The sequence below is a fragment of the Aphanomyces invadans genome (genome assembly GCF_000520115.1).
Source record: "Aphanomyces invadans strain NJM9701 unplaced genomic scaffold supercont1.123, whole genome shotgun sequence".
Lineage (NCBI taxonomy): Eukaryota > Oomycota > Saprolegniomycetes > Saprolegniales > Verrucalvaceae > Aphanomyces > Aphanomyces invadans.
The window spans coordinates 1-9,952 of record NW_008580268.1 but is presented as its reverse complement, the minus strand read 5'-3'; the positions used below and the strand labels follow the sequence as shown (position 1 = coordinate 9,952).

At 57.6% G+C, this 9,952-nt stretch overlaps 6 protein-coding genes across 9 annotated transcripts; all 6 read right to left on the bottom strand.

Annotated features, from left to right (window-relative positions):
- Positions 1-100: 100 nt before the first annotated feature.
- Positions 101-1,452, bottom strand: H310_15001. Of its 2 annotated transcripts, XM_008882981.1 has the most exons (2): positions 842-1,452; positions 101-794 (listed from the first exon to the last, which is right to left on the bottom strand). In XM_008882981.1, exons 1-2 carry the CDS (start codon positions 1,288-1,290, stop codon positions 629-631), a joined length of 615 nt encoding a protein of 204 aa, XP_008881203.1. In that variant the 5' UTR covers positions 1,291-1,452; the 3' UTR covers positions 101-628. The 2 variants fall into 2 exon arrangements, with proteins under 2 accessions (XP_008881203.1, XP_008881202.1); XM_008882980.1 differs by having other exon boundaries at positions 101-1,452.
- A 588-nt stretch (positions 1,453-2,040) lies between these two features.
- H310_15000 (hypothetical protein) lies at positions 2,041-4,122 on the bottom strand. Of its 3 annotated transcripts, XM_008882977.1 has the most exons (8): positions 3,868-4,122; positions 3,383-3,806; positions 3,263-3,333; positions 3,071-3,212; positions 2,877-2,971; positions 2,696-2,829; positions 2,538-2,642; positions 2,041-2,482 (listed from the first exon to the last, which is right to left on the bottom strand). In XM_008882977.1, exons 1-8 carry the CDS (start codon positions 4,075-4,077, stop codon positions 2,236-2,238), a joined length of 1,428 nt encoding a protein of 475 aa, XP_008881199.1. In that variant the 5' UTR covers positions 4,078-4,122; the 3' UTR covers positions 2,041-2,235. The 3 variants fall into 3 exon arrangements, with proteins under 3 accessions (XP_008881199.1, XP_008881201.1, XP_008881200.1); XM_008882979.1 differs by having other exon boundaries at positions 2,538-2,829; XM_008882978.1 differs by having other exon boundaries at positions 2,041-2,642.
- Positions 4,099-4,815, bottom strand: H310_14999 (hypothetical protein). Its single transcript, XM_008882976.1, has one exon. The coding sequence runs from the start codon at positions 4,651-4,653 to the stop codon at positions 4,198-4,200; it is 456 nt and encodes a 151-aa protein (XP_008881198.1). The 5' UTR covers positions 4,654-4,815; the 3' UTR covers positions 4,099-4,197.
- A 435-nt stretch (positions 4,816-5,250) lies between these two features.
- H310_14998 (hypothetical protein) lies at positions 5,251-7,747 on the bottom strand. The gene has a single exon (XM_008882975.1). It carries the CDS (start codon positions 7,732-7,734, stop codon positions 5,386-5,388), a length of 2,349 nt encoding a protein of 782 aa, XP_008881197.1. The 5' UTR covers positions 7,735-7,747; the 3' UTR covers positions 5,251-5,385.
- Positions 7,748-8,613: 866 nt separating this feature from the next.
- On the bottom strand, positions 8,614-9,144 carry H310_14997 (hypothetical protein; the record flags this gene model as incomplete). Its single annotated transcript, XM_008882974.1, has 1 exon — positions 8,614-9,144. The coding sequence occupies one exon, from the start codon at positions 9,142-9,144 to the stop codon at positions 8,614-8,616; it is 531 nt and encodes a 176-aa protein (XP_008881196.1).
- Positions 9,145-9,230: 86 nt separating this feature from the next.
- H310_14996 (hypothetical protein) lies at positions 9,231-9,952 on the bottom strand (the record flags this gene model as incomplete). The annotated part of the gene is made up of 1 exon (XM_008882973.1): positions 9,231-9,952. A coding segment is annotated over one exon (558 nt), but the record flags the coding sequence as incomplete, so codon positions are not given.

Genomic DNA, 9,952 nt, shown 5'->3' with positions numbered 1-9,952 from the left:
AAATCTTGTGGTCGAATTGGGTTGTGCGGAAATCCGGATAATAGACCATCGTATCCGGATACCTTCGGTTGATTATCCGGACGCTCAACAGGGGGAATTTGCCACGTCCGCGTCGCCGCTCAACAGAACCAACACGTCCCAACGCAGCTGGCCGCTGCGACCAAGGCCGGGCTTGTTGGTCAGGTCGTCGAAGCGATTTCCGATCGTTGTGTGAGGTCGTCGGCCGTGTTCGAGTTTGATGGCGTGCCGAGGTGTCGTGGAATCATTGAACGTCCAGGAATCGTTCAAATTGGCAGTCTTCCTTGCTCTCGACGGGACTTGGCAGCCAGAGTCGGCACCAGATCACCTACGAATTTGACCGACAGACACAGTCTTGACGAGCGGCCAGCATCGCGCCACGCAGCCAGACGGTGTACGCCGCACCAACGTCCTTCATGGCGATCGGTCGTGCATGCTACGACGCCCTTACTCCCGTGCCTCGGCCCGCCTCTCTTGGAAACGATCTGGGAATCGTTGGGCCAAACGATAGCTTCACGCGATCGTCTGAGCTGGTCCCATGCCTTCTCTAGCAAGAGCACTCACATGGACAAAACTAATTTTTGTTACGTAGTAGACGGCAGCTACAGCTTCATCTTGCACAGTACGCGCTTAGGCCAGCTACGCATGCGACGTTGCGGGCTTGGCAGGATGTGCCGCCCAGTACGCGATGAGCGGCGCTGCTCCGCGCAACGTGGCGACCAGCAGGACGAGCTTGGGGAAGTCCGTCTGGCGCGCTGTCAGCAGTGCCGCGTTGCCTTGCCAGATTTGTTGGTAAAAATCAAGCCAGAATATATCGGCGTACGAGATCTTGTCCCCGAGAAAGTATGGACCGACCAGGCGCGCTTCCAGACCAGCGAGGATGCGCGGGAAGATCTTTTCGTTGATGGGGACGATCGACGCCTTGAGGTGGTCTTCGCCCTTCATCGAGTGGACGGCGTCGACGAACACGTTGGTCATTTCCACGATTGCGTCCACGACCGAGTCGACTTCAAGGGCGTCGAGATTGTCCGTCGGGTACAGCCCGACTTCCTTGGCGACATACCGTGCGATCGCAATGCTCTGGGCGTACGTTTTCCCGTTCGTGCGCAAGACGGGGAGCTGGCCAAACGGCAGGCCGAGGGTCGGCTTGGCTGCCGAGTAGGCCGGGAACGATAGACGCGTGTCTTCGAACGACTTGTTGCCGTACGCCAGGAGCAATCGGATCGCCTCCGCGCGCCACGTCTCGTCAAAGTACACCAGTTCCAGACTCATGAGGATCGATGGGTGGGTGCGAAGCAAGATGAAAAATGTGGCTGGCGATGGTCCAGCATAGATTGGAACTGGCGCCAATGCCAGACTCGCTCGCTGGCGCCGAAACTTGGCGCAGGATGAGCGCCACGTGAACGACGCCCCATTCCCGCCTTGTGCACAATTTGATGGGTACGTCTATATTGAACAAACTATTCTGGCTTTGACCGCACAAAATAGTTCATGATCGGTGTGCGATGCCTTTTCGAGCAAAAATCGACACAATAAAAATGCACCCTCCTCTTGAAAGGATGTGGGCATTTTGATGGCCAGGTATGTAACATAGCCCTGGGAATAATCTTTAAAGGGGTCCCAGAGAGGTGTCCTCGATTGCACGGCTCGTGGAAGAGCTGTACGGAGGAACACAATTCGCGGGGCGGAAGCTCGACGGCCATTACTCGAATCAAATCACTCGGGAATAAGAGACGAAAAATCAGCCAATCAAACAATTCCTGCCAAAAATGGGGTGAAAAATCGATGTCAACTCGAACGTTGCATGGACTTGTCAAGAGAGAGGGAAATGGCGTGGAGGAGGCCTTTGGAGTCGAGGAAGTTGCGCAGTAGTGAGCGGATCTCGCATGCCGGCACATGCTCCCTCTCGTCTAACGTTCATACTGGTTGCACACGCCACTGTTAGCCATCTCGATTCCATAAACGTCGTCCTCGCTGATTGCATGCGAGCCTGCCCTGCGGTGCTCCACTACCACACCCTCCTTGTCTGTCAAACGACCACTCCCTTGATTCAAATACGGATCTCTCCCTGCGATTTAGGCTAGAAGCAATTCCGCGGTGCGAATGCGACTTGCTTGCGCAGATGGCGGCGGTGTCTCGTCCCGTCGACGACACCCCACACTCGTGATGCGTCATTCCAACGGTGCAAGCAGCACGGGTCGAGCCAACAAGTCGTGTTTAGTGCTTGATGGAGGTGTGGTTGGTGTTCCATGGAAGCCGAGTCACGGGCGACTGGATGTCGTCGCGGAGGAGCCGCACGTTCTGCGTGAGTTCGGGCGAGTTGCCGTCCGAGAGGTGGCAGATTTGAAACGCGTGGTTGTTGAGGAGTTTGGCCATCACGACGGCGTTCTCCGTTCCATTCAGTCCCATGTCTTTGACAAACATGCTGGGCGGCGCGACGTCGTACTTGGTCTTGGGCGCCGTGCTACGGTGTTCACCCCGCGTTGCTTCACACGATTGAAATGTCCATCGGGTCGCACCTCGACAGACTCTTGCGGTACTTGGACACGATCGGCGGCGCCAGCGCCGTATTGAGCTTATCCTTCATGCACAGGACGCGGCGGATGCGCTCTTCCATGATGCGCCTACGCCGATATCCGTTCGTCAGCACGCGTGTCATGCCCAACCGGCGCGATACGTTTGCATCGCATGGAACGACATCGCGCCGTCATTCGAACGCGGGACGAGCCGGAACAGCTCTTCAATGTCCGACCGCGTATGCCGCGGTAGGTGCTTCATATACTTGTCGGCCTGCCGCAACACTTGCTCTTCCTAGATCGTTCGTCTTGGTGCGTGGCGCCGCCCGACCTTTGTCGTACCTCATCCTGCGACAGCCCGATCATGCCGTACACGGACAAAATGTCCTCGCGCTCGATCGAAGCGCACATCGTGTTGAGTTCGATGTCCGTCACCACTAAACACGGATCGCCCTGAGTTTCGCCGCAACCCATTTACGCGGGCTGCCACAGCCGTCCGGACCGCGGCAGCGCCACAAGCACATGCCAGATTATACCGTGGAGGCCCTTCTCGCCGCTCCGGAGGCGGGACTTGGCATCGAGTGGCCCGTACAGCGAAAAGACAAAGAGGCGGCCCGTTGAGTTGGGGTGTTGGATGTTGGGTGGGAACAAAAAGCTCATGAGCGCGTCGAGATGCACCTACGCGGCCCGTCAGTCGTCCGTTCTCATGATCGCACCAGCATGCCAACCATGGCTTTCCCTGCGTCGTCCGCGGCAAGGTCGCCGTCGGCTTGCTTGCCCGCGTTCGCCCCCGAATGCGCTAGTACCACCACCCATTCATCCACACGAGCAGCGGCGCTGCCACATACCAAACAAGAATGCGACCTCGTCGGACACGTTGTAAGGAAAGCGGCTGCTCCGCACACCAACGTGCTTGCCGTCCTGTGCAAACGTCGCGCGAAGGCAGGTTGGATTGGATGCCCACTGCGCCGGATTCTGCGGCCCCACGAGATCCAGCATGGCCTTGACGGCATTCTGCTTTTCCAAGAGAAGAACGACGATGGGACCGCTGCTCAACGCTGCAATCGCGTCGTCCGCAGTCTCGCCCACGTCCCGGGGTGTCTTTCCTGGCGACGCCGTGCCTACTCGTGGAGATGGGTCGTCCGATGGCCGCGGTGTCTTGTCTCGAGGCGATGGCGGCGACGATGGAGGACCACCGTCTTTCCTGGCAGACGTAGAGGCAGCTGTACCACCGCGGCCTGTGGGTGCGCCGCGCGCAGTCCGTCCGCCCGTCTATGCATCATAATCCATCAGCATGATCATCCTGACGTCGACCTGGCAGGAGACAACCAACCTTCTTCGCCGCGTCCTCCGGTTTGAGGAGCTTGTCGTAGTAGTACGTAGCAGCACGGTCCGCTGTCAAGTTGACAAGGGTCTGGTCGACAATGCGAAACCCGGCCTGCGTCACTCGAAGGCGGATGGCTTCGTCATGGGCGAGCGCTTCGCGCTGGATGACAAACACCGTCCTTTGAAGCGGTAAGGTCAGTGCATCTGCGTCTCCCATGGTCGGTCACAAGTGCCCAAATGCACCAAAGGATAAACAAGCTATATTTAGCGGGCGGAGGTGGCGACTTATTCCACCGTGGCGGCAATTGGATATCCTAAATATTCGAGTGGATACGCGCTATGGACTCCACGATTCGTCGCCGAGTTGTGCCTTGCCCGACCGGACATCCTCGAAGGTCGGGCTCTTGTCGACGAGTGTCCAAGTTGCATCGACGTCGGGGCTCGCAGATTTGTCGGGGGGTGTCTGGATCGCCAACAATGCAGGTGGAGGTGGCGCTTTACAAGGATCTGGAATGCGGATGTGGATTGTTGGTACGAGCACCGTGTCCAATGTATCGATATCTTCGTCGTCGTCTTCGTCGTCATCATCGCTCGTGACGCCGTCGCTTTCGTCGTCGGAAAATGTGGCTGTCGTGTCTTGCGCGAGTTTCTTCAGCATGTCCAAGTTGATTTCGCGGCGACGGGTCTCATCCGGCGACTTGTGGTAGAACGGATTGTTCGTGTCGTGCATGCGCCGCCGCAATGGGGACGTCGTCGGCGGCGCGGAAGAACTCAGCCCATGGTCGCGTGCCATCGTCGCCCTGGTTTGTCGAATGGCATTCGCGTGAGATCGGCGGAAATTCCATGTAATCGACAAACGGGCCAATCAAATCGCAGGATTTCGACCATAGGCCCGTCGACGTCGAGAAAATCTGAGTTTTCTAAAAAGCTATACAAATCTCCCTACAAAATCGCGAAAATGAAATAATATTTCCACGTTGAAGTTGACATCGCAAGCCGGTGTCGCAGCCTGCCACGTCATGAAGTTCGAATTTAACGCCTTCTTGATAAGACGTCGTGTGTTTAAACGCGATCTCGTCCGCCTCCATCCAACGGGCTGTATACCCCAAGGCCGGGACATGCTCAAGTTAACGTATTGAAGTCAAGCCCCTTGACGTGAATGTGCTCGTTTTCACGATTTGTGAGGGGATCGTGTCTTCATGGGTTCATATGTATATGTACTCGGGATGAAACCGACCCGTGCGTTTCGCTGGGTGCAGCGAGTTTAACGTGTAGAAACTAGAAATAACGTAAAAATCGAAACACGTCGATTTGTTGACCTCGATGTGGACCAGATGGCCGCGCGGCTGACTCCAGCTGAGAAGGATGGGTGGTGATGATGGAAGGTCGATGTTGATGGAAGGTCGATGTTGATGGATAGGATCGGTCTATGGTACACATGCAATTGCAACAGGCGCGACGGCGTCGGCGGTGCTGATGGCTGCCTCCACTGTCTGCGCCCGTCGCGGTCCGTCCGGCCTTTGTCCTAAGCAAGGTTGAGGTCGGCGAGGACTTGGTCGATCGTCTTGCCGCCCTCGAGCTCCTTCTCCAACTCAATCAGTTTGGCGACACCGTCGATCATGGTCTGGACGAGCTCGACTTCACTCTTCCCGATACGCGCCTTGTTTGACACGTCAAACATGCCGCCCACCGCCGCGCTGTGCTCGCCGGCAGACCCGCGGGGCTGCAGCCCGAGCGAACTGCAGATCTTTTCGAGTTTGTGCACGTCTTCACCGAGCTTGAGCAATCGGACGAACATGCTGGCGCGCAGACCCGTGCCCAAGTTGGACGGACACGTCCCGAGGAACCCGTGGTGATCGTTGTGCATGAACGTGAACCCGTTCTTCTTGATGCTGTCCTCCACTGCCTGGACGCCCTTGACCCAGCGCGCAAAGACCGCGACAATGTCGCCGCCGTCCTGCATCGAGATCACACGCATGTGGTCTTCTTCGTTCACCCAGACCAAGAAGGACTTTTCCGTGTTGTGGAAGATTCCGCGGCCACTCGGCCAGTCGCGCGCGGCGCCAGCGCCCGTCAGCAACGTCCCGCCGCCGGGCTTTTGGAACAAGAAGTGGTCCTTCTGAAGCTGATCTTCTTCGTCCTTGGTCATGCCGCCCAATGGGTAGTACTTGCCCGCGAGTTCTTCGTTCAGCGCAGTCAACGCCGTGCTGATCAAGTTCTCGACTTGGAGACGCTCGGCGCGAGTCGTCCCGGGCGGAAACGCCAACCCACGGATGTTGCGACCGGCGCGAACTCGCGTCGACCCGATGTAGCTCATGTCGAGCTTGTCGGACCGGACCAACTTGGTCACGTCCATATCTGTGACGTGCTTTGCGTCCGGTTTGAAGCCGTGCCAGCCTTCAATCACAGGATCATACAAGTCCTTGAACAGCGCGTAACTTTCTTCGTCGCCGGCGACTACACCGACACCAAGGTGGGGGTTGTCCAGCCCCGTCTGGATAGCGTCGTCGATCGTGTACCCCTTGGCGGTCTTGAGGTCCTTGAGCTTGTCGTAAAGCTCGGGCGTTAAATGCTTAGCCATGAGCGACCGGTGCTTGGGCGTGAAGTACGGGTAGTTGGACTCACTCGACGGCTTGACATCGATCGCGGCCTTTTCGGCGCTCGCGGTCGCGGGCGCTTCAATCACCGGGTTCGGCACGCGTTCTTTGGGAATGAGGTCGTCGATGGATTCGCCAGCCACGAGCTTCTGCTCGAGCGTAATGAGCAGCCGAATGCCATTGATCATGGTCTGGACGAGCTCTGCTTCGGAATACCCGATGCGCTGCTTGTTCGAGACGTCGTACACGCCGCCGATGCTCGCGCTGTGCTCGCCATTGGATCCGCGCGGCTGCAAGTTGAGCAGCTTGCAAATGTTCTCGAACCGTTCCAAGTTTTCGCTGAGCTTGGGCAGCTTGATCATGACGCTGGCGCGCAGCCCCGTGCCCAAATTGGACGGACAGGTCCCGATGAACCCGAGGTGATCGTCGTACATGAATTCTCGGCCCTTGGCCTTGATGCTGTCCTCGACGCTCTTGACGGCCCGCGTGAAGCGCTCGAAGACGGCGCCGATGTCGCCGCCGTTCTGCATCGAGATGACGCGCATGTGATCTTCTTCGTTGCACCAGACCAAGAACGTCTTTTCGTCGTTGTGGAAAATGCCACGGGCAGACGGCCAGTCGCGCGCGGCGCCGGCGGCAGCCAACAACGTGCCACCTCCGGGTTTTTGGAACAGGAAGTGGTCGTCGATCAACTTCTGTTCAACTTCTGGCGTCATGTCGGTCAGCTTGTAGAACTTTCCCTTCAGGTCCCCGTCCATGGCGGTCAAGGCCGTGTCGAGGAGGTTCATAACGTCCTTACGATGCGCGCGCGATGTGGCTGGCGGCAGCGGCAACCCACGGATGTTGCGTCCCGCGCGGATGCGCGTCGAGATGATGTACTCGTCGGGAAGCTTGGCGTCCGTCAAGTGGGTTGGGTCCAAGTCACGCTTGTGCACCGCATCCTTCTTGTACCCGTGCCATCCTTCAATGACGGGGTCGAACAGATCCTTAAAGATCACGTACGATTCTTCATCGCCAGCGGTGACACCGACGCCAAGGTGGGGGTTGTCCACTCCCGTCTGGATCGCACGTTCGAGGGTGTATCCCGTCGACGTCTTGAGTCCCTTGAGCTTCTCGTACAATTCTCGGGTCAAGTGCTTGGACATGAGCGAGCGGTGCGCGGGCGTAAACTGCGGGTATCCCAGCAGTCCAGCGTCAAGGTTCTGCGCATTCTCGATCTTCTGAGCGATCTTGCTGGGCGAGGCGCTTCCAGGACGTGGTGCAGCGGCGTCGGTCATGCTCGTGTTGCCCGGGAAATTGAGTTGTGAGCGCAGAAACGACCGCGCCGCTTCACCACGATGGGCACTGAAAATAGCATCTTCATCTGCCAATCAGATCGCTTGAAATCTGTATTTTTAGAAAAACTCAGATTTCTAGCCAATCAAACGCGGCGAACTTTCTAATTTCGGTGGACGTTTTTTCAATGGAGACACCCCGAGGTGAGGCCGACCGCAGTCGAGCGAGCGCACGCCGTCGACTAAGTATAGACCCGGGCTGATGCTGTGACGTATTGATAAGGTCCTCTCTGAGTGAGCGAGCGGTAGTGGGATGCAGCGTGGAGCCTCCGAGATTTCAGGAACAAGTCAAACCGAATGCACACTACGTTCTGACGAAGGGATTGCAATGCCCAGCGCAATTGCACCACAAAGTACTTGATAAGCCCGCTCTTGCGACTTCCACGCTCTTGCGACTTCCACCAAGGATGGTGGCATCGTCCTCGGATAACAACCGTGCGAGCCTCAGTGCCAAGCGCGGTACTGCGACGTGCATGTCACGACGCCATTGTGCACGGACGAGCGCTTTGAGCCAGTGATGAAACTCGACGGTTCGAATCGATTTGAGCACGAAAACGTCGCGGCGGAGCACTTCCTCTTCATGGGATGTCATACAACCGAGCCCAACCACGATGTACATGGTGTACTCGGTGGCGAGCGCCCGCGGCAGCACGACAAAGGCCAGGACGACCAACGGTACCGTCAACAGCGACGTCGACAGGGCCGCGACGTGGAATCGCACGCGGAACCCTGACCGATGGACAAACAGGACCGCATTCAGTAGCCCCATCAAGTACAGATCCGCCAGCGTCGGGTCCGCCGTGGCCGTGAAAGCGATGAAGACTAAGCTCGCCATCGCGGCGATGCGGATGCTGACGACGATGCCTGCGCCGCGGGAACGTATCCTTGACTAATCTGCTTGAGCTTGAGATTTTCATCGCGTCGATGGGCAAACGCGTCAAAGGAAGGCTGCGGGGGCGCGTGGGAGGTAGATTGCGAAGCGAACCGACGACTGAGGACGTGGATGAAGGCGACCATGGCGACGTAGGCCGGGACAACAACTACAAACCGTGTGACGAATGCCGCCGACGTGACGACCCCTGGCGGCAACACTTTCATGTCTTGGATGCCAAGAAGGCACTGGCTGAGCACGGCGCTGACCAGCGCGCTGCGCAGTACGTTGACGGTGCCGTGGTGGAGCAGCGGGTTGTGAATATTTTCAAACGGGAACGGATCGATGAGGTACCAAAACTGGAACGAACGACGCTTCGACGATGGCGAAACTGAAGACGGAAGGGATTCTGCGCTTTGTGGCGGCGATACCACTCCAGTATCGCGTCCGTGGTGAAAAAGAGGTCGTGGTGGCGGCACCATTCGTCGGGATTGCCGGGAGAAGGCCTTGGAATGGTTGGTGCAGCGCAAAGTTGCGGCGGCGAAGGAGTTCCTAGTACTCCATAGCCGCATGGGGTCCACAAGTCCTTCGAAAGGATGGCGACAGATATACCTGGCGGTAGTGGGGATACCAGGCCACCCAAGACGCGTATTGCGTAGTTGAAAGTTTGATACACGACGGCATGCGGTGTATCAGCGCCTGGCACGACGTAGGCGGCGGTGAGGTGGACCGTCAAGTAAACGCCCACGATGAACGACCCAAGGGCTGCGCTGTGTACGAAGCGCATGCGGGTGATACCAAAGATGGGAATAAGCAGCAGCATGAGCTCAAGGACCGGACCGTGTCGCTGGTGAAGAAGTTTCTGGACGATGAGAACGAGCGATACGATGCCAAAGACGAGGCACGTCGCAACGTCGTTAGGTACACGAGGGAGGCGGCAAGTTGGAAGGGTCGCGACACCGCCCAGGACGAAGCTCGGCAGCGCAATGGCATAATCCAACACAAATGCAAGCGCCGAGGATTGGTTGTGCTGGATAAACGTGTCATACAAACGGAACGCGATAAAGGCGACGGCGGCAAGAAGATGTACGTCCAACGCAGACGAGCGACGGATGCCGCATCAGTTGCAGCAGCGAAGGCTTCTTCTTGTCGTCGTGAGAAGCGCAACGAGAAGGTGCTCATGTGGACTTGGCTCTGTAGCAGCGCAAATTGCCGGTCACAGTACGATTTCATCTCAAATTCCTGCACCACACCTACGACGTGGTGAACTCGACCTGTGCGACAACACGC